We start from the raw sequence: 24183 nt of genomic DNA on the forward strand, positions 1-24183 counted from the left end.
GTTTTGTTCCCCCAAAGCTACAGGAAAAGCAGTTGTCGAGGAAACTAGCAAATTAGCAGAGTGTATTGGAAAAACCAGAACTTTGTTAAGAAAAATTTTATCAGAAGGAGTTGATCACTGCATGGTGAAGCTGGATAATGATCCTCAAGGATATCTCAGTCAGCCTTTGAGCCTCCTAGAAGCTGTCCTTCAGGAGTGTCATAATACTTTTACTGCCTGTTTTCATTCTTTCTATCCAACTCCAGCCTTACAGTGGGCTTGCCTCTGTGATCTGCTGAATTGTTTGGATCAGGTAATTTAAGTTTGTAAAATATTGAAATCTGATACATTGCATAATAATCTTTAAGAAAATAAGCAATTTTTCTAATGTTGAGAAAAGGTAAATTGGGCAATTAGTTTGGTATATGTAACTTGCATAATCAAAGTTTTAAAGTTTTATTTTCTGTTTGCTTTAACATTTTGTTATAAAATTGGCAGGCACACTGTGCAGCTGCTGATTTTCTCCTAAATGTATGAGAGACTGAATGAGTAAGTAGATGAGTATATATGTTTATGAGATGGAAAGAAGACTGAGTAACTGAGTTTGTACAAGCAGGGCCAGCACCAAAGTGGCAGTCCCTGTCACCTCTACATAGGTGAAAGCCGTAGGGAGCAAGAGCTGAGTGAACTTTATGGTAACTGGGTATTGCACAGGGATTTGGTGAACATTATTCATTCATTCATGAGGAAAATAAAACCTTCATAAATGTACATGCACCAAATAAGAGTTTCAATACATGAGGCACAAAACTGACAGAACTAAAGGGAGAAATCCACATTGGTGGAGACATTAACACTCCGCTTTCATAATTAATAGAGCTACTGACAGAAAGTAAGGACACAGCTGGTGTGAACAATGCTGACGAACCCCTTGACCTAATTGGCATTTATAAAACAGTATTTACAATTGCAGAGTACATATTTTTTTTAAAAGTACACATGAAATGTTCACCAAGATACATCCTGTGATAGCCTTTAAAATAAGGCATAGAATATTTGTTAATTTATTAATTTTAAAATAATTAAAGACTGTCTTTAGACCACAATAGAATGAAATTCTAAATCAGCAAAATATCTATATCAAGAAAAGCACCAAATATTTAGAAAATAAGCAAAACTTCTAAGTATCTAGTAGGTCAAAGAAGAAATCACAAATTAAATTAGAAAATATTTCAAGCTGAAAGATAAAATTGTAACATCAAATTTGTAGGTTGCTGCTAAAGCATTGATTGCTTAGAGAGAAATCATACCTTTAAATGGTTATTCTGTCAAAGAAGAAAGATTTTAAATCAGTAATCTACGTTACTAGAAGCTACAAGGAAGAGCAGAGTAAACCCTAAGTAAGTAGAAAGAAGGAAATATAAAGATAAGTACAGAAATCAGCCATATAAATAATAGAGAAAATCCACAAAGCCAAAAACTGGTTCTTTGAAAAGATGAACAGCATTTATAAATTCCTACAAGCCAGATCAAAAGAGAGAAAGAAAGGAAGAAAATAAAAATTACCATTATCAGAAATGAAATAAGGAATATCACTTTAGATTCAACAGAAATTAAAAGCGTAAAAAGGGAATATTATGACCAACTTTTTACCAATAAATTTTACAACTTTAGATGAAATGAATAAATTCCTTGAAAAACACAATTTACCAAAATTGACTTAACAAGAAATAGGAAATCTGTATTGTCTTATATCCGTTAAAAAATTGAATTCATTATCAAAAACTTTCACACAAAGTAAACTCCAAGTCTATTCGTTAATTCAGTCAAACATTTAAATAAAAAATAATATAAATCCTTTACCAACTCTTTCAGAAAATACAGGAGGAAACACTTCCTAACTAATTTTATGAGGTTAAAGTTACTTTGATACCAAAATCTGACAAAGATAATTCAAGAAAAGAAAATTCAAGCAAATACCACTGAAAAACATAGATGTAAGTTCTTAACATTATCAATTCAAACCCAGTAATATGTAAAATAGATAAAAATCATGACCAAGTAGAATTTATCTCAGAAATGCAGGCTTATTTTAATATTCAAAATTCAGAATTGTCAGTGTAATTAATGTATACTTAAAATGGTTTAGGTGGCGGACTTGGCCCAGTGATTAGGGTGTCCGTCTACCACATGGGAGGTCCGCAGTTCAAACCCGGGGCCTCCTTGACCCGTGTGGAGCTGGCCCATGCGCAGTGCTGATGCACGCAAGGAGTGCCACGCCACACAGGGGTGACCCCGCGCTGGGGAGCCCCACGCACAAGGAGTGCACCCCATAAGGAGAGCCACCCAGAGCGAAAGAAAGTGCAGGAAAATTTTATATCTATTTTACCACAATAAAAAAGAAAAAAAAATCAGTGTAATATAATTCATTAACTGAATAAAGAAGGAAAATCATGTTATCCTCTTGATAAACAAAAAATATTTAACAAAATCAGCACTTAAGTATGATTTCAAAAACTCTCAGCAAAGTAAAATAGAAGGAAAGTTCCTCAATTTGATAAAGGATCTCTACAAAAACTCTATAGCTAACATCAAGCTTAATGGTGAGATATTGACTGCTGCCCTAAATTTGGAAGCAAAGTATGTCTGTTCTCACCACATCTTTTCAACATTACATTGGAAGTCCTGGCAAAAAAATTAAAATATAAATAAAATAAAATGCATTGTCATCACCAGGGCAACCCAGACTAGTTAAAAGGTATTCTTGTTACTACTTCCAGTGGTGACATTTGGGCAGACACTTTTGGATCCCTGTAGTAGAGTACTTTACCATTCGATTTCCTGGAGCAAGACAAGTAGATGCATGGCTTAATCTCTTACAAAATCTGCCCATCATGATATAGCTGTTATTTTCCTTTAAACCAAACAGGCTAACTTAAAAGTGGTTTAACATATGCAACATTGCTTTTCTTTTATCTTGACTTTGTAACACAAATGTTTTGTGAAGTAAGCAATGTGTACTTGATTTTTATGAATGAGGATATCTTATATTGCTAAGTTTTGAAATACTTCTTTATAAAATTTTACAGAGATGCTACTCACTTTTCTGAATAAACTATGCAATTGATGCCATAATTTTGTGCTCTTAGTGAAATATTATTACCATAGCACAGAATTACAATTTGAATCATTTATTTATTTGAGGAAAATAGTTTCAGTATTTGTTACTGGAAATGCCTTAGTTGTGTACTAATTGGAGCCTTTTTAAAATATTTCCTTGAGAAGAGTGATAGAGAGAAACTTTGATTCTGAGGATGTATAAATATATAAAGTCATTTACTGGAGGAAGATGATTTTTCTTAACAAACCTTAATTTTCCATCTTCATTGAGTAATAACTGTAATAACATTGTGTTTCAAGATATTGATGTAATAATGGTTTAAGTATTGATATAATAGTATTCTAGAATATAATATTCTAGGTAAGACAGGAAAACTGACAGTGATTGAAATCTTTGTGTACAGTTTAAAAGGTCATCTTATATATCTGGAAACTTGGATATAATGGTGCAATATTTCTTGGGGGTATGCATATGTTTGTGTTAATAGGATATTCAAGAAGCAAATTTCAAGACATCAAGTAGCCGACTCCTTGCAGCTGTTATGTCAGCTTTATGTCATACTTCTGTTAAGCTGACTTCTATCTTCCCTATTGCATATGATGGAGAAGTGCTACTACGATCAATTGTTAAACAAGTTAGCACAGAGAATGATTCAACACTAGTGCACCGTTTTCCTCTTTTGGTGGCACATATGGAAAAACTCAGTCAGGTGAGTCTTTTTCTGAAATTTTGTTTTTATTTTTTGAGGCAGTGGAAGCATATTTAGCTTGGTTCTTATTCTATATGGTAAATGTTGATGATCTGTTTCACAAGGAGAGCTTAAATTAAGAAAAAAAATATTCTCATATTTACCTATATTCTCCATGTTTTTTTAAAAATAATCCCTAACCTATAGAAAATTTGGAAGTGTTATTCAATGAATAACTGCATGTGTTTTTCACTGAACAATTTGAAAAGTAAGTTGCAGATATTATAAATAATCTTTTATCTTTTCATAAAATATTTTAGATTACCCTGATGGATCTCTAAGGAAATAAAGAATTTTAAAAATATTTTCTGTATAGAATTTTTTTATGTTAAAATAAGCACTGAAAAAAATAGGTGTAGGAAACATTCTTTTTAACTGCTTCTGGTTTATTAGAAAGCACTATGGAGAAAAATTAAAGACATACATTAAACCACTTAAAATTATTCCAAAGTTGATCGGAATTAAAAAAGAGAGACAGGGACTAGAAAATAGAATAATTATAATTATTTTATAATAACTTTTGTTGATTTGAAGCAACAGAAAAATTATGAGGAAAATTTCAGTGACATCTATATATAAAAAATTTGTTTGATTTCCCTAATTGACAGTAAAATGAAAGGTTCATTAGTCACAATTGCCTACCCTGAGGAAATAATTTTGCTCCCTCATTGGGCTAAAAGAGGAGAGATAAAGCAGATAAATAATTTTTATTCCACATTATCAGCTAAATTTATTATTTTTTCAAACTTTGGGGGGAAATTTTGGTCTTTATCAAAATTTTGGTCTTATCTTGAAATTTTTACGTTGGTAGACTTTGGAATTTTCTGATCTCCACTTAGAAAATTGAATACAATAGAATAAAACCTCATTGGAGGGAAGTGGTTGTAGCCCAGTGATTGAGCACCTGCTTCTGATATATGAGCTCCCGGATTCATTCCCTTGTGCCCTGAAAAAAAAAACCCTCATTGGAATAGTTATAGAAGAATTCCATGTTTTTATTACATTGCATATACGAATAGAATTTTGTTAGAATAATAGATTTGCACAAATGATTTCTGTCAGTTTAGCTCTAAATATACCAGGAATAGTTATCTCAGATTGGAATCTTGCCTTATAGAAAAGCTTTTAAAATGGGAAGAATATTTTTCTGTCTGTCATATAGGATTGTTAAGGAAAAGCAAAGTAAGAAAATATGGGAAAATAACTCACAGTTAATAAAAACACAAAGACCTTATAAATATGTGGCCCTTTTATGATACACGGAGACTAATAATTTAGAAAAGTTTAAAGTGAACGTAAATATAGTAATTCCACATACACATGGATAAACTTATAGAAATAGACTGAAATCTGATTTTTAGAGATATCATGTAGGAAGACAAGATTTCGTAACTGGGTACTTAATGTGAAGGAAAAATAAAGCAATATCTTGGACCTTTGTCTTGTCATGTATCTTAGAGTGAAGAGAATATCTCAGGCATAACAAGCTTTCGTGAAGTTTTGGAGAAAATGCTGGTTATTGTTGTGTTACCTGTGAGGAACAGCCTGAGGAGAGAAAATGAACTCTTCTCCTCCCACCTAGTCTCTAACACCTGTGGATTACTTGCCAGTATTGTTAGTGAACTGACAGCATCAGCGCTGGGATCTGAGGTAGTCCATTTTATCTTTTGAGATTGGATAATAAGCATGTTTAAAATTCCCACATTTCATTTTCCACATATTTAGATTTCGCAGAAACTAATTCCAAAATACTAATGGGTTAGCAGTTCTACTGTAGTTTGTTTCTAAAAACTCCCAAGCTAGACTTTTCCCCATCTTCCTCATTCTTCTTCTCTACTCTCTATTTACTTCCTCTCCCTTACAGTTTTCCTGGTAGATCACATTAGTATGAAGTATACTTTTATCAGACTAGGTTCTCACCTACCCAGTTGCATAACCACTCTGCCATACTCCAAGAAAAGCAAAGTTCAATTGCTACTTAAGGAGAAATGTGTAGAAGTAAGACCACTAATAATAAACACATAGTGTAAAAAAGGTAAAGAGGTTCATATCTTAACCCATGTTATTGACACTAGACAAATGTATAGGCATACCTCGAATATATTGTGAGTTCGATTCCAGAACACTGCAATAAAGCAAATATCACAATAAAGCAAGTCACACAAATTTTTTGATTTCCCAGTGTATATATGTTATGTTTACAGTATACTGTACTCTATTAAGTGAGCAATAACATGTCTACTAAAACAATGTACATACCGTAATTAAAGTGTGACACAGAGATATGAAGTGAGTACATGATGTTGAAAAATGGTACTGTGCAGTGTTGCCACAATTTGTAAAAAACCCATTATCTTGAAGTGCAGTAAAATGAAAGAACAATCAAACGAGGTATGTCTGTATATGTAAAATGGGAATAATTTTTATCTTACCTCACAGAATTTTTTAATGATCAAATATTTTGTTTGTGAAAATCACTCTGAAACATTTTAAAGTGCCTTATGTTTTGTAAAGTGACATCATTTTTCACCATTTCACTGCTTTACTTCCTCTGCTTTGTAATTTATTTAAATGTATTGACTATATTTGGTAAATGTTCCTATTATTTTTTCCAAAAAGCTCACAGTAGGTTGGTTGGTTTTGAAAATTGTGTTTAATATATTATTCCAATTAAAGTTTAATAACTAGCATGTATTCAGTGGCCTCAGCTCTCAAATTTCTTACTACAACTCAAAGTCTGTTTTTTCTTATTTATAAATTTACTTTAGAATCTATTCTGAATCAACCCACTCAGTCTACACTCATTTCTGATTCAAAGTAATAGGTTAAGCTCTTAGAATTTCTGAATGATTATATATATAAGAAAATTTTACTGGCTCACATTGGGAAACAGTTCCTAGTTTTCTTGGCTAGCATTGACTTTGGCCTAGGAGGCCACTGAAGTTCTTGTCAGAAAAATTTTGTTTATTTATGCAACAAAGAATTATGAATGCCTACAATATGCTTCCCTTCTGTACTAGATCTTGCATGATGCAGGAAAGTCTGTAGTGCATAGGTCATCCTCAGAAGTTTATTATCTAGTTATCCCCAGGGAATTTACCTTTATAATGAAAAGGATTTTCCAAAATTTCAGTGTGTGTACTAGTCAGCCAAAGGGGTGCTGATGCAAAATACCAGAAATTTGTTGGCTTTTATAAAGGGTATTTATTTAGAGTAGCTTACAGTTACCAGGTCATAAAGAGTAAGTTACTTCCCTCACCAAAGTCTGTTGCCACGTGTTGGAACAAGATGGCTGCTGGTGTCTGCAAAGGTTCCAGCTTCCTCTTCCTCTTCAGGCTTCGTGGTCCCAGCTTCTTCCAGTATCAGCTATAGGCTGGAATAAGTGTCCTCTCTCTCTCAGGGCTCATTTCTGTCTGGGTTCAGCTGTTCTGCTCAGCTGTTCTGCTCTCTCCATAAGACCAGCTGTAGACTATTAGGCTAATGGTCTGCTCTCTTCTCAGGGCCTCTGACAAGTCTAATGGAGCCCTCTCTCCTTCCTCATGTAACTGCTTCTCTATGTGTTTACTTCCCAGGGCTCCAGTATCAAAACTCCAACTGTCTCCTTTGCCTTGTCATTTTCTCTGTGAGTCCCTGCCTACCACGGGGGCAGGGACTCAACATCCTACTGATGTGGCGCAATCAAAGCCCTAGTCATAATTTAATCAAGTAAAAGTGAAACCTCTGAATTCAATACAATGTAAGGGTATCACTAGCCCAGAGGAACACACCAGTTTACAAACCTAATCAGTTATTTCTTTTTGAAATTAATCAATAATATCAAACTGCCCCAGGGTGGCTAACATACTAAATTTTAGTTCCCAAAAGCCCTGGCTTAGAATCTCTCTTCTTTTACAGGGCAGTTTATAATTCTTGCTAAAATCATAAACTTCCATTTTTTCCCTCTGATAAGTCTGAAATTTCTGGGACCAACTTAGGTGAGAAACAGCCTCCATAATTAAAAAAGCAGTTTCAAACCAGAACAAGTTCTCTGATCCTTCCTAATGAAAGTCCGTAATTAATAAGGATGAGTATGTGTACTAGATTCAAATATTGAATGTTAGGTTATCATAATATCACTTCGTATATTAATGGTATTCAAACTTTAGACACAGAACATTTTCTTCTAGTAAAGTCTTAATTAGAAACTCACAGATAAGAGGAAAGATGGACTAGTTGAAGAGAGGGAGGAGGGGACCTCAGGACCACCTCTTCCATGTGTACCTGTACCCACAGAATCTCCAGAGTTCTGTGAAGGATAGTTTGAAAACCATTGTTCTATAGGATGTTGATGAAATTTTTTATATATCTTTTCAAAGTGAGTGATAATTCATTCATATGTTATGACTGTGATAACTTTGAAGTTTATAGGTCTGACATTCTACTTTTTTTTCCTTCCCCTTCCCCTTCTCCACTCTGCTGTTTTTGCTGTCTGTGTCCATTCACTGTGTGATCTTCTGTATCTCTTTCTCTTTTTGTCTTCTCTTCTTCTTGTCTTTCTCCTCAAGGATTCACCAGGATTCAATCCTAGGACCCTCTGATGTGGAGAAAGTTTCCCTGTCAATTGTGCCACCTCAGTTCCTGGTCTCTGCTGTGCTTCACCTTGACTCTCCCCTTCATCTGTCTTTTGTTGCATCATCATCTTCCTGCATGGCTCAATTACACAGGCATTGGCTCACTGCATGGGCACTTGGCTTGCTACGCAGACACTCGACTCACCACACAGACACTGGCTCAGGCTCTTGGCTCACAGTGTGGGCACTGTCTCACCAGATAGGCACTCATGGGCACTTGGCTCACCACATGGGCACTTGCGTGGGCACTTGGCTTACCACATAGACACTCAGCTCGCCACGTGGACACTCGGCTCACTGCATGGGTACTGGGCTCACTGCGCAGGCACACTTTCTCTTCTTTTTCACCAGGAACCCCAGGGATCAAACCTGGGTCCTCCCATAAGGTAGGCAGAGGCCTTATCACTTGAGCCACATCTGCTTCCCTAAATTAAGTGAAAAAGTAAAGTTTTTTTAGCATAACTAAAAGACAATTTTCTGACATTGATTTGTGAATTTAGAATCATAAAGTCTGGTTTTATTGTTGGTTATCTCTTGAGAGAATATATTTTTGGGCAGGTTTAAAGCCATTTATTAAATGTGGACTTCTTGGAAACCTTTGGATGGTTTTTGTTTGAATATCATTAATGTTCAGGTACAAACTATTGATGTAATTGCTTTTGTTGTTCACAGGTCGATGGACTTAATTCTCTCCATTCTGTAAAAGCCAGTGCTAACCGATTCACAAAAACGAGTCAGGGAAGAAGTTGGAATACCGGAAATGGATCCCCTGATGCAATCTGTTTTTCAGTAGACAAACCTGGGATAGTTGTGGTTGGTTTCTCTGTCTATGGAGGAGGTGGAATTCATGAATATGAATTAGAGGTATTGGTTGATGATGTAAGTATCATTCTTACAGCATTCATCTTGTGGGTTGTATATCAGAACTTAACATCATTATAACAGTATGCAGAAAAATGCATTAGTTCAGCAGTTTCCAGTTGTGCAAGTATGTCTCTAATTACTTACATGTAGCTGATATGCTAGTCCCTTCCCAGTGTTCTTTCCAGGTCCTCCAGGTCTCAAGAAGTGGTTCTTGTAAGCCCCAGGGGCCCTGGGCTCATCACTGTCCTTCACAGGAAAATCTACCTTCCTCAGTCTTTGCACCAAACACTTAAATCTTCCTGGGCAAAGTATTTGTCATCTGTGTCTTTATCTTGGCCTAACTTCTGTAGTACTGTTTTAACTTCCCCATGCAAAATATCAGTGTCTAGAATTGGTCCAAATTTTTGTAGCAGTTTGGCTCCATTGAAAGGAACATTCACTATTTGGTCTCCTATCATTTGGTTTAGCAAATCATTCATAGGATAGAAGACATTAAAGGAATTGGAAAAGAATGATTTTTATCTGGTTGCTGTGTGCCACCTTGGATCACTCCTTCCTATATTTGCATTTTCAGGATAAATCTGAAATGTGATACGATTAGAAATTAGAAATTATCACAACAACAACTAATTGCCTCTGATTATATAGCAAAAACATGAATGATTTTGTTTTCAGTTGCCATATTCAAGATACAGAAAAAATAATATTCAGCCTGGTAATATTAACAGTATCAGTGAGTAAGTAATTTTTGTCATAGAATGCAAATGGACAATTCTTAGTAAGGACAGTATTTATTGATTCATTTAGTTATGTCTTGTTATATTTTCTAAATTATATAGAGTATTTTATTTTCACAAAGCTTTATCAAAATTGTATAGAAAGATAATGTGTAAATCATTTCCTACTAAATAGCATCTCTGTGGCTTGATATTTTGGAGCAGTTGATTGGAATTATTTTTTATACTCTGTAGATAAATATAGCATTCTTATAAAGGTGTGAGAGTACTTTAAGACATCAAGTGAGAAAAGCCCATTTATATGATTTGGGTGGTGAACTCCTCAGAAGATCAGATAAAATTGAATGGTTTATGGGAAGCAGATGTGGCTCCAGTGATTGGGCTCCCACCTACCACAAGGGAGGTCCATGGTTCAGTTCCCAGTGCCTCCTAAAGAAGACAGTGAGCTGGCACAACAGGCAGGCATGGCAAGCTGACACAAGATGATGCAACAAGAGACATAAAAAGAAAAAAATAATGAGAGAAACAACAAAGCAGGGAGCAGAGGTTTCCGGTGCCTCCTAAAGAGGACGACAGGATGGTGAGCTGGCATGGCAAACTGACATGATAAGAAGCAGCAACAAGAGACAGGAGGAAAAATGAGATACATAACAAAACAGGAAACAGAGGTGGCTTAAAAGATTAGGCACCTCCCTCCTACATTAGAGGTCCCAGGTTTGGTTCCTGGTGCCTCCTGAAGAAACAAAGAACAGATATAGCACGTATAAACAATGAGGGAGTAGGGAGAGATAAATAAATAAAATAAGTCTTAAAAAAAAAAAGTGAAAGATTTATGGTACCAAAATTTATTTTCTTTAGTGTGTATGAGGAAATGCTAGTGGCTAATTTTACAATTTTAATCACTTTAAATTTTAATCACTTTAATGTGTTACCTGAAGAAAAGTACTTTGTAGTGATAAAGCATTTATAATTTTTCTTGAAGATTAAGAACTGTGTCCATAGGCTTCAAGAGGTATTTACAAACTGCATACAAAATTGTATGAGCATGTGGACATTTTCTTGGGAAGAGAAGGTATCTAATCTTACTTTAGATTCCCAATTGGAGTTGCATTCCAAAGGAGGCAATGGGTCTGTGTCTAGAATTTTGTTATGTATTTTATAAACCCATTAATCGAAAGGAAATTTGAAAGGTGTTTCGAAAGTTACTAAATTTGTATTTGCAGAATTATTTTGAGATGACAACAACTCTAACAAAATAATTATTTTGCTTTCATTAGAGTGAACATGCAGGCGATTCAACTCATTCCCACAGGTGGACATCTCTAGAATTAGTCAAAGGAACCTATACAACAGATGATTCACCCAGTGATATAGCTGAAATCAGACTTGACAAAGTTGTTCCGTTAAAGGTAATTTCAAAGAAATGTTTCTGTTTCAAATAATACTTAAACCATGTGGTTTTAAAAATACATTTAAAAATAGTGAAATATATTCTGTCAATTTTCTTTTTAGATATAGCTCTAGGTTGTCATTACATGATGCTTCAAATGTTTATGGAGTACCTCCAGTGTTCATTGCACTGTATAATATTTTTGCATAGTATCTCTCTAAGTCTGGCATAGTAGAAAGTATTGTTAGGTTTTGGAGTCAGACAACCTAGGTTCAGGTTATTCTTCTTCCACATATTAGCTCTAAGACACTGGAGAAATAGTCATTTAATCCCTTAGAGACTCATCTGTAGATTGGGAAAGGTAATAGTGTTTATTGTTAGGTTCAGATTTAATTAAATCATAGAGCTAAAGCACCTTCCTCCCTAAGTCTGGCCTATTATAGAAACCCAACAAATATTCCCTGTCTTTCCTTCTCTTATTGTACCAAAACTCATTTAAAAAACAGGTAATCTTAATAGTTAGTGTTAACTATTTAAATTATTTTTTTGTAGAACTTAATTCTCTAAAAATAGCTATTTAGCAAAACAGACTCTTCTCTTTGTTTCTGCTGTCTCTTAAAATAAAAATATAATCGAGTCACCCAGATTTTTCTCCAAAACAAAAATTGTTTAAAAAATTAAAAGGATCAAGGTAAATAATTAATGCATTTTAAATATTTTTTTAATTTTAATACTCTCAGAGTGTGATGAAGAACTGAAACTAGAATTCCACTGAGTGTGTTCAGATCCCAGTTTCATCACTTATTGACTGTGTGACCTTAGGCAAATTAATTAGCTTCTCTTACCTCAGATTCTTCATCTATAAAATAGGGATAATAATGGCACTTAAGTCTTAAGTCATTTTAAGGACTCATCTAGTTAAATCACGTAAACTGCTTAGAACAGTTTCTGTCAAATAATGAGCATTCTGTCTTAGCAGCCATCACTACTGATGCATTAAAAATTCATTCATTCAAATTGTCTATAAATATGGCAAAAAATTCTATTATGTTTGCCCATTTTGGTCCTAGAGTTCTTTTTGTGTATCTGAAATATATTACTAATAAATATAAGTATGTTTTACATCTTTATTGTGAAGGAAAATATTAAATATGCTGTGCGTTTGAGGAACTATGGAAGCCGTACAGCCAATGGAGATGGAGGAATGACCACAGTTCAGTGCCCTGACGGTGTGACGTTTACATTCAGCACATGCAGCTTGAGTAGTAATGGCACAAACCAAACCAGAGGACAGATTCCACAGATACTATACTACAGGTAGATGTGTGGAGAGAGATAAGGGAAATACTATAAAGTGATAAAACATATACAATTTATTATAAAGGTGAAAAATGCTAAATGGGTAGTTATAATTAAATTATACAATATAGCTTCCTTGCACATACTTGTACTAATTCATAAAAAAAGCCTTGTTTTTAATTCAGTGTTTACTATAAAAGTAGATAAAGAGGTTTTTTTGCCATTATTTCTTTAATATCATCAACATTTTTATTTTGGTCATATGTGCTATTTCTGTCAACTATAATTTCTGATCTGTAATTTCAAATCTAAATAGAATTAATTCATTTCTTTTTTTAAAGTATCTGAAATTAATGATTGGATCAACTCTACCCATGTCATGATGTTGACTTGATCCTGTTATTTATTCTACAGAGTATTTCGATGTCTGTAAATTTTGTGCCTGTCCATGGTAGCCCTTGAGACCCTAAATTATATATATAATCTTATGTTTCTTATAATATTTTATTCTAAAACCATTCCTTATTTAAAATTGAAAAATAAAGAATGATAACAACCTTTGGATTAAAAAACCTTCAAATATACATTTCTCCCTGTGTCTGAATTTTTCTTTAGCAACTTAGGCAAGAATCATCATAGGTAGCAGTGAGTCCTAGTCATGATGTTTGTCTTAACCTGATTAAGCTTCAAATCATTCAAGTTGCATATCGCTTTCGGGGGCTTGCTGTTTCTTCCATTTCCTTCATAAACTATCTGGGGGCAATGCCTAGGTAATTAGTACAAAACAATTCTCTATATATAGATTTTCTATGTCCTTTCTCCATGTGAAATTCGATAAAATAACAGAACTTAAACAACTGTATAGTGTTACGCTGCTGAGATAAAAAAAGCTTTCTAGTCTTTTTACCCCAATTCTGAAGACCTTAGATCTTTTTTGATTACATAAACACTCCAACAAATAGTACATTCTTCTCTTTCTCAAATCATTGATTAAAAACTATATTGTACCCAAAAGAAAAGTTACATATTTTGCAAAGCTAGAGAGCCCCTTGGCAGCATCTCCTATCCAGACTTCATATTTTATGCAAAATACAATGTTTTAGTTTTTTGTGTAATTTCTACCAACACCTTAGATTGAAATTTTATTCTACTCTGCTAGCTCTCAAGTTTATATTTCTAGCCTCGGTCTCCTCTAAGCCCTAGACTGAATATCCTACTCCCTCTTAGACATCTTCATTTGGTGGCAATAGTGAAGATGATGACAGTTAATGTATACTGAGCACTTACTCTATGGCAGGCAATACTTTAAGTGCTTTATCTCTGATTTCTCAGCTAATCCTTATAGGAATCCCATGAGGGTAGGCACTTTTTGTAGCCCTGCTTTATAGATCAGGGAACTGAGCAGTTAAGTAACTTGCCCAAAGTCACACTTCTAATGAACTGTAGTACTGCCTGTGGAATTTATAGGCAGGAAATTGGACTTCAGATGACAACACTTAATTACTGCCTCATGTATTCTCTTTATGGATGTTCTTTGTAGTTGTCTAATAGACATCTTAGGTTTATTTCCAAGCACTGCCTCTCCTCCATCCACTGTTGCAACCAAAAACCTTGGAGTCATCCTGGACTTCTCTTTACTCGCCCTTCACATCTACTTCATCAACAAGTCCTGGCAACTATACTTTAAAAATATGTCCTAATCTGACCCCTTCTACCACTCCTATAATCAGGTCTAATCCAAGCTCCCACTACCTCCTACCTAGTTTCCCTTTTTCCACTATTGTCCTCAGTACTCCCCAGTACATCCAGAATGATCTTACAAAATGTAAATCATATTATGTTCCTCCCTTACTCAAAACCCTTCAATAGCTTCTCATCCCACTTACTATCAGATGTAAAGTCATTTTAATAGCAACACATGATTTGACTCCTGTTTACCTTTCTTACCTCTTTCTCATTTCATTCTAGCAACACTTGTCTTCATTCTGTTCCTTGAACTCACCAATCTTTTTCCTGTCAGACTTTTTCACTGAATACTCTTCCTTCAGATCTTTGCCTGATTTTTTGTTTTATTTTGTTTAACATAATTCTGGTCTTTATTTAATCATCATTTCATCAGAGAGATTCCCCTTGGTTTTATTTAACATAATACCATATACCTTATGACCTTGTGTTGCTTTATTTTTCTTCAAAGACTTTATCATTCCCTGAAATTACATAGTTATATATTTACTTTTTTTTTTAACTTGAAGAGCTCTGCTCTAAATATGATTCCTAGAGTTAGATTATTTCCCTCTTACCACATGAGTAGTAAATTCATGTTTACTGCTGTTATAGGAGTGAGTTTGATGGAGATTTACAATCACAACTTCTGAGTAAAGCCAATGAAGAAGATAAAAACTGTAGCAGAGCTCTCTCTGTGGTGAGCACTGTTGTTCGAGCTGCTAAAGACCTCTTGCACCGAGCTCTTGCTGTTGATGGTAAGAATTTCTTTTTCTTTATAGTTGTATTTTAGAACAAAAAAATCTAAAAAGCATCACCATCCACCCATAGGTCTGGGTCACCTTGAACATCTCCCTCAAAATCTACTTGACTAAATTAACCTCTGTGAATTCTTCCTAGTGGAAGCTCTCCAATTTGTGTTCCCCTCTCTGTTCTTCCTCTACCGTAGTTCAGGTTGCCACAGTTCAAGTACTTAATCTGCTTTTTCATGGATGGATAGCATCCTAACTAATTTCACTGCTACTTTTCCCCACTCCCCATTTAGTTAGCCTCCACACTGATACTAGAACTATCTTTTGAAAACCTTCACTGTTGTCCCTCTGCCTTACTGTTTCTGTAACATTTCTTTCTAAACCCGATTGCATTTCACACTCACCTGAGAAGCTTACTAAAAATAGAACAATAGTTGGCCCATCTCCAGAGGTTCAGGCTGGGCTAAGCTAAGAATATATTTTTAAACAAGTGCCCAGTCTATTTTGATGCAATAGCACATATAGAAATCAGTATTTATGGAAATACTGGCCTATAATATAAAGGTCTCCATTATCTACATTCAACCTTTCTAGCACTTGTGTTCATTAGTAAATGACTAAACTGTCTATCAGCAGAATAATTTCCTTGGAGAAACAGAAGCCATTGTAGCTTAATAACAGCAAATATTTTTGGAGCACTTAATCTGTGCAGGCATTGTTCTAAGCATTTTATACATATTAACTCAATTGGTCTTCAGGACATCCAGTGCAAGAGGTATGTAATAATCCCGTTTTGCAAGGGAGTAACCTGAAGCACAGACAAATGAAGTATTTTGCCTAATGTCACACATTTGTCAATTTGTGGTTCCAAGAGTAGTGGTTTAAAATCATGACTCTATTACCGTAGCTTTTAATCCTGACTCTCTCGTTTTCTAGGTGTGTGATTTTAGGCAATATATTTAAACACTGTGTGCCTTGGTTCTTCTTATGAAAGGTGGGATAATAAAGTATCTTGTTGTGAGAATTCCTTGAGATAACACATGTAAATAAAACCCTTCAAACAATGCCAGATCCTTTTTATAAGTAATCAGTGTCAACTATAATTTTGCTCACAAGAGCAGACTATAAATTTAGTATAGTTTATATACATTACAACAAAATTACCTTCTATGTTTTTAATGACTTTTTTAGCCGATGACATTCCAGAACTGCTTAGCTCTTCCAGTCTGTTTTCTATGCTGCTACCCCTTATTATAGCCTACATAGGACCAGTAGCTGCTGCTATTCCCAAGGTATGTAATTTAATTCTATAACTTTGAATCTTTTTTGAAAGATTAGTTTTTTTAGACTCTATCTTTCCTTAAAAATTACTTTGATATTTGAATACCAAACAGAGATAGACATTAAAATGGTAGAAATTACTAGTTAAACCTCTCTGTTCTTAGTATCGTTTACTCAAATATTCTGCTTTCATACTGGCTTTTCATTTGAAGAATTTGGGAATTGGAAATATATTTTCAAATTATTATATGTAAGGAAAGATCAAGAAAACAGATTTTTAAATTTATGAGGTTGATACCAAGTTTTCTCCATCGTGAGTATCAATAACAATGTAAAAGGACAGAAGATTTTTTTAAATAGTGAAATATTCAAGACATGCAAGAAATCATAGCTGTTGATTCCTTAGCATAATTAAATATTTAGTGAAACCTAATTTACTACAGCTCACAAAAATGCAGAAGTGCTTAAAAATATAGACTAGCAAATCTTTTGAATCCATGAAAACAAATTCTTCTTTGAATGCTACCTTAGCTAGTAGAAACTCTAGAAACAAATTGTTAATAATAAGGGTAACCCATAATTATAGTGCTTCTTAGATTTAAAGGTACTTTTACATTATCTCATTTAGTATGGTTTTTTTTTTTAAAATATGCTAGGTTGCTGTAGAAGTCTTTGGCCTTGTTCAACAGTTGCTTCCCTCAGTTGCCATTCTGAATCAGAAGTATACGCCTCCTTCATTCAATCCTAATCAGTCAACAGATAGCACCACTGGAAACCAGCCTGAACAAGGCCTCTCTGCGTGTACAACCTCTAATCACTATGCTGTCATAGAGAGTGAGCACCCATATAAACCTGCAGGTGTTATGCACTACAAGGTAGGCAATAATTCTTAGTAAGGATTTAAATTTAAAACTTGGTTTATGTTGCATAATACATCTTAAAGAGTATTTTGCATATGTTCAGATATATAACTTCTCTTAAAATATTTGAATTAGCATGTGATATCACCAGCATATATCACTATCAGTTATATAAAGGGGGTATTAGACAAAATTTTTATCTTTAAAGTATGTAAAAAATTTTTAGGATTTATGAGACTTGCTCTTGTAGAGTGCATTATATATCCAAAAGTACATGTTGTATATTGTAATAATAGTGGATATAAGCATTAAAATGTAAAAGTCTTATTTTTCTAACTGAGCAAAATTTATACCACAGCCTGAAATATGAAAATTTACATATCCAATATGGGCTCTGAAGTAATTTATTATAACATTAAAAAAAAGTTTACTTATAAAACATAAGTTTAATATTGTTATTACGGAGTGTTCATAATCCTTATTCCTTATGTTTTAAATTGTATCATGTAAATTAAGGAGTCGTCTTCTATTATTATAAGTTTAAATTGTGTTATTAAATAGTAAACTTTTTATGGTAGAAAAGTTTTAACATAGAAAAGTAGAGAAATGAATACAGTGTGCTCCATTTATCTGTCATCCCAGATTCAACAGTACTCTTGGTTAAACTTGTTTAATTTTCTGCCATCTTCTTCCTCCCCTCCTTGGTTGTTTTGTATCTCTTAAATATTACCTTAATATTATATCCTTTAAAAATAACTATAATATTATTACTCTGAAAAAATTCCTTAATATCATCAAATGTCATTCAAATTTTTAATAGTTTCTTTGAATTAGAATCCAAATAAGATCCATACATTGTGATTGTTAAGTCTTTTTAAATCTATGAAAGACTGTTAAGTCTTTTTAAATCTATGGTTCCCTCTCCATCTCTCTCTCTTTTTTTCCTTTGAATTTTTTTTGTTCTTGTTGTTGAAGAATCTGGATTATATGTCTTTGTTGGATGGGACACACTTAGCTTGCCTCCAGAGTACTGTAGACCCGCTCCTCTAGTCTTTCATAATTCCTTGCAGTCTAGTATAAGTTGTTCCATTTCCTGACTCAGATCTGGACCCAGGCATTTTTCCATAGTGCCTGGTTCCTTTTAATGGGAAAAAGATTTTTAAAATATCACATCTGCTACTAGGAATCTCATTGCTTTGGTTGGTCGTTGTTTCTAGATTTTTATAGTAGAAAGAATTTAATACCCTCCATCACACAAACAAAGACATATGAATATAATTATAGACATTATTTATACATGTGTTTATATATGTATATATATTTATGTGTATGCTTATATATATGTAAAATCACATTTATGTGTATATGTATTTTTTTAAGATATAATATCTGTGAGTTTATACTGATGACTCTAATTCAAAATAAGGACCATAGGGTGATGTATCTGAATCTCCTTTCTCATACATCAAGAATCCCTATTCTCAATGACTCTGGGAATATTAAAATTTTAAAAATCACTTAATTATTCATTTGTGTGTATGTGTTTTGTTTTGTTATTTTCCGTGGGATTTTGTTTGTTTTGTTTTGTCCTTTGGGTAATTTCCCTAAAGAATGTACAGCCAAATTACTGTATTTTAGAGTAATTTGTAATAATTCCTCCATATATGATTATGCCATTAATTGGATATATATTTGTATTCATGTATTATTTTATTTATTTTATTATCTTTCTAGGAATTGCTTTTAAGAATTTATTTTTTGGTTATTGAATAGAATTATATTTGACAAAATCCAGTCTATAAAAGTGTGTATTCTACGTAGTCTAACTTTCATCTCTTTCCTCTTTATCCATTCCTTCCTTCCGTCTCATAGGTAACATTTTGTTTTATTTTAATTTTATAGTTTACCCTTCCATTATTTCTATTAATATAGGCACACAGATGCAGATACCCATTTGTAGAGATATATAGATATAGGATATTTATGTTCATTACTTATTTCTAAATTTTTGTTTTGAAAAACTTCCAGTCTATTGAAAAGGAGCAAAAATTGTCCAATAAATACCCACATACCCTTAATTTAGGTCCACCAGTTGTTAAGATCTTGCCACATTTGATGCATTTATCTCTGTATACTTATTATTATTGTCAAACCATTTGAGTCAGTTGCAGACGTCATGGCCATTCACCTTGTTTCTAAGGACACAGAAGTTTTTTTGTAATAATCAAAATGCCTCATTGAATGCCATGAATTTAATACTAATGCAGTGGTATTATCAGAGTTTATATCAAGATTACCAGATAAACATTTTGCAATTTGTTCAAATAATGGCATTTATATCATTTTTTAAAATCTGTATCCAGGACCTAATTTAGAATGACACATTGCATTTAGTTATTAGGTCTCTTCTATCTTCTTTAATCTAAAACGGTTCTTTAGCCTTTCTCTTTTATGACATTGACAGAAAATACAGAGTTCTCATATACACCCTCACACAGAAACAGTTTTCCCTAATAATAACACTTTGCATTATTGTGGTACCTCTCTTGCAATTGATGGAAGAATATTATAATACTATTAACTATAGTCCATAGTTTACATTAGCATTCATGTTGTACCGTCTAATGGTTTTTAAAATTTTTTTATTCATTTAGCATATATACAATGTAACATTTCCCTTTTCAACCACATTCAAATATATAATTCAGTGGAGTTAATTACATTCACAACATTGTGCTACTATCATCACCATCCATTACCAAAACTATTCCATCACCCCAAACAGTATCTCTGTACCAATTAAGCGTTCCCTCCCCATTCTCTACCCCTGCCTTGCCCCTGGAAACCTGTATTTTAGTTTCCAGCTCTCTGAATTTGCTTGTTCTTATTTTTTCATATCTGTGAGTTCATACAATATTTGTCCTTTCATGTCTGGCTTATTTCACTCAACATAGTGTCTTCAGGGTTATCATATGTATCAGAACTTCATTCCTTTTTACAGCTGAACAATATCCCAGTGTGTGTATATATCATATTTATTTATCCAGTCATCTTTTGCTGGACGTTTGAGTTGCTTCCCCTGTTTTTGACTATTGTGAATGATGCCACTATAAGCATCAGTGTGCAAATATCTATTCAAGTCCTTACTTTCAGTTCTTCAAGGTATATACGTAGAAGTAGGATTACCAGATCATATCATAATTATTTAACTACCTGAGGAACTGCCAAGCTGTTTTCCAGAGCAGCTGCACCATTTTACATTCTTACCAACAGTGAACTAGTGTTTCTATTTCTCCACATCCTCACCAACATTTGTTGTTTTCCTTTTTTCAATATATATATTGTAGTCAGTCTTTTTCTTCTCTTTTAGACACAGTATGGAGATTACTTTGTTAATCCTCTTCTTAAAATATCTGTTGTTTCCAGACTACTATTTTCATTCTAGGTAAATTTTTTTAGATTAATATCATACATAGGAAAATGTTAAGGCTTATATCATATCCTACAAACAATTCACAGGTTACTATTTGGCATGGTACCGCTAACTGTGTTTAACTATTATGCCAGGATTGTCTCTGCCACAATTGTGACAAAAGCTTGATAGTGCCCTTTAAAGCACATGTAATTATGTGCCATCTGAAGTTATTATATAAACTGTTTTCTACAGTAAACCTTGAAGAAAATATTTAAAAACTAGGCATTTATCAAGTGTGTTTGTATATTTATTTTGACATTTGTTTTCATAATATATGAAGTTGTGGAATTTTTTTGCTAATGATAAGCATTTGTAGCAGAAAGTATAAATGGTAGATAACCTAAAAATGGTCAGTATTTTATATTTTCATGAATTGTTCATTTTCATTAATATATTTTCATATTTTACCATCAAGTATATTATATTTTGGTTTACCTACTTATATTCTTTACATGCATACTGAGTGAAATGGAAAATTTATTATATAAATAAACTATTTCACAAAGAAAATCATAGTTTAGAATTTACTATAGGTGAATATTTGTGGAACATTAAACAACTTTAATATTTTTTCAATGCTTTCGATGTGTACTTAGAAACATCCTGTCAATGCAACTTCAACCTATTATTATTAGGTAGAGAGTAGTAAATACTGATAATGGGAGGTGGGGATAATTGATATTGAACATTAATATTTTGATTTCTAATCATATTTAAAATATTCTAATTTCTTGCTCAAAATTTATTTTACTACTTAAATTTTAAAAGTTCAATCTTTACAGTATGATGTCCTGTTTCTCAAATTGGTAAAAGCAAAAGCCAAATCCTTCCTAAAAAATGCAAGTGTCCTTTTTCCTATTGGCCTCAGGTAACATTCCCAGAATGTGTAAGGTGGATGACAATTGAGTTTGACCCTCAGTGTGGTACTGCACAGTCAGAAGATGTCCTCCGTTTGTTGATTCCTGTTAGAACTGTTCAGAATGCAGGATATGGACCAAAACTGGCATCTGTTCACGAAAATCTTAATTCATGGATAGAATTAAAGAAGTTTTCGGGATCCACTGGGTGGCCTACTATGGTTTTAGTGTTGCCAGGTAAGTGTTTTTTATTTTCTCTCTCTTCGGTTTCATATGGTAAAATATATACATTTATGATAATGTACATTTAATAAGGATTCATCATTAAAACTATTTCATTTTAGATTAATTTATAGAGGAAAGAATGTTTTAAGGATCTTGTAAAAAAAAAAAGATTAGCCTGACCAAAACAGAGTTAATATTGAAGAATCTACATATTTGGGACCAGACTAAAGAAAATATGAATTCTATCTTTTATTTCCCCAATAAGTCTAAATTTTAAGAACTTACTAAGGAGTTTTCAAGAGAATTCATCAACTACATGCTGAATTGTGTTAAAGTTATTGAAGTTTTCAGTATATTTGAGGGTTTGTGGGGGGGAAGATGTTTACGTTACTGCTGTTACTGTTGTCTTCCTTTAAATAAAGTTTTTTAAGTTTTCAAAATGTCATCTGTTAAATGTTACCAATTAACTGTAGCTGCTTATCTGATCTCAAACTAATAGCCAATTTGAATTCAGAATCTTCTTCCTTCTAGTCAGAAGTGTCTTTTAAATAGGGAAATCCACAGTATCTGAAATAAAGAAGAGTTTGAAAAATGATATAACACCAAAATAAATCATATTTCTATTAGCATTCATTATAAGGTACACACATTCATGCATTCATTCATTACTTCATTTGGAAAGGGATCAGGAAAACCAGATGCCAGTATAAGGGATTATAGTAGTTTCTTAGTTTCCTCAGGCTTATATGTTAAAGTAGTACAAACTGAGTGCCTTAAAATAACTGAAAATTATTCCCTCTCAGTTCTGTAGGCTAGAAATCCAAAATCGAGGTGTTAGCAGGGTTGGTTCCTTCTAAAGTCTCTGAGGGAGAAGCCGTGCCATGCCTCTATCTAGCTCCTGATGGCTGCGTGCAAGCCTATGTTCCTTGGTTTATGGATGCATCATTCCAGTCTTTGCCTCTGACTTCACATGGCTGTTTTCTACCTGTCTATCTCCTTCCCATGGATTTCTCCTCTCAGTGTCTCTGTGTCTGTGTCTCTTCTCTTTTTCTTTTGAGGACAACAATCATATTGGATTAGGGCCCACCTAGCCCAGTATGACCTCTTCCTAACTTGACTACATCTGCAAAGACCCTATTTCCAAATAAGGTCACATTCACAGGTACCAGGGATTAGGGCTTCAACATATTGGGGGATAGGGGGCACACGATTCAACCCACAGTAGGGATTGCCCAACCCTAAAACAGAGAATGCTGATCTAGTAACTGACAACTGATTTAAAAACAATTGCCTGTATCCACATCTAACATTGTACTCAGTGGTGAAAGACTGAAAACTTTCCCATTGAGATCAGGGAGAAGACAAGGATGCCCACTGTCACCATCGTTGTTCAGTGTAGTGCTAGAGGTTCTAGCTAGCGCAGTCAGGCAAGAAAAAGAAATAAAAGGAATCCAAATCAGAAAGGAAGAAGTAAAACTTTAACTATTCACAAATGAAGTGATCCTATATCTAGAAAGTCTCAAAAGATCTACAACAAAACTGCTAGAGCTAATAAACAATCTCAGTAGAATGTCAGGATACAAGATCAATATGCAAAAATCAGTTTTGTTTCTATACAATTGTAATGCGCAATCTGAGGAGGAAGTTAGGAAAAAAATTCCATTTACAATAGCAACTAAAAGAATCAATTATTTAGGAATAAACTTAATTAAGGATGTAAATCCACGTGTATTTAGAAAACTACAATGCATAGCTGAAAGAAATAAAGAAAGACCTAAATAATTGGAAAAACATTCTATGCTCACAGATTGGAAGACTAAATGTCATTAAGATGTCAGTTCTACCCAAATTGATGCACAGATTCAATGCAATCCTAATAAAAATTCCACCAGCATTTTTTAAACAAATGGAAAACACAATTATCAAATTTATCTGGAAGGGTAAGAGGCCCTGAATAGCCAGACACCTCTTTAAAAGGAAAAGTGAAGTTATAGAACTCGCACTTCCGGACTTAAACCATGTTATTATATTAATATCTAGCTACAGTGGTAAAAGCAGCATGATATTGGCATAAAGATAGACACATAGACCAATGGAACCAAATTTATGGCTCAGAAACAGACCCTTACATCTATGACCAAGTGATTTTTCACAAATCTGTCAATCGTGCCCAGCTGGGGCAAAACAGTCTATTCAACAAATGGTGTGGGGAGAACTGGATATTTTGTAGCTAAAACAAAGAAAGAAGACCCCTGTCCAAGCA

General features: G+C 33.7%; 1 protein-coding gene across 30 annotated transcripts in view; it reads left to right on the forward strand.

Annotated features, from left to right (window-relative positions):
• Positions 1-24183, forward strand: part of MYCBP2 (MYC binding protein 2) — a 263861-nt gene that overhangs the window by 120740 nt on the left and 118938 nt on the right. For all 30 annotated transcript variants that reach the window (XM_058276528.1, XM_058276529.2, XM_058276532.2 and 27 more), the window contains 10 exons: positions 18-292; positions 3588-3809; positions 5307-5498; positions 9131-9337; positions 11337-11468; positions 12588-12766; positions 15086-15228; positions 16414-16514; positions 17160-17378; positions 21707-21932. In XM_058276528.1, coding sequence (XP_058132511.1) covers positions 18-292; positions 3588-3809; positions 5307-5498; positions 9131-9337; positions 11337-11468; positions 12588-12766; positions 15086-15228; positions 16414-16514; positions 17160-17378; positions 21707-21932 — 1896 coding nt within the window. The remainder of the gene's footprint in view (positions 1-17; positions 293-3587; positions 3810-5306; positions 5499-9130; positions 9338-11336; positions 11469-12587; positions 12767-15085; positions 15229-16413; positions 16515-17159; positions 17379-21706; positions 21933-24183) is intronic.

This window comes from Dasypus novemcinctus, chromosome 15 (genome assembly GCF_030445035.2).
Source record: "Dasypus novemcinctus isolate mDasNov1 chromosome 15, mDasNov1.1.hap2, whole genome shotgun sequence".
NCBI classification, from domain to species: domain Eukaryota; kingdom Metazoa; phylum Chordata; class Mammalia; order Cingulata; family Dasypodidae; genus Dasypus; species Dasypus novemcinctus.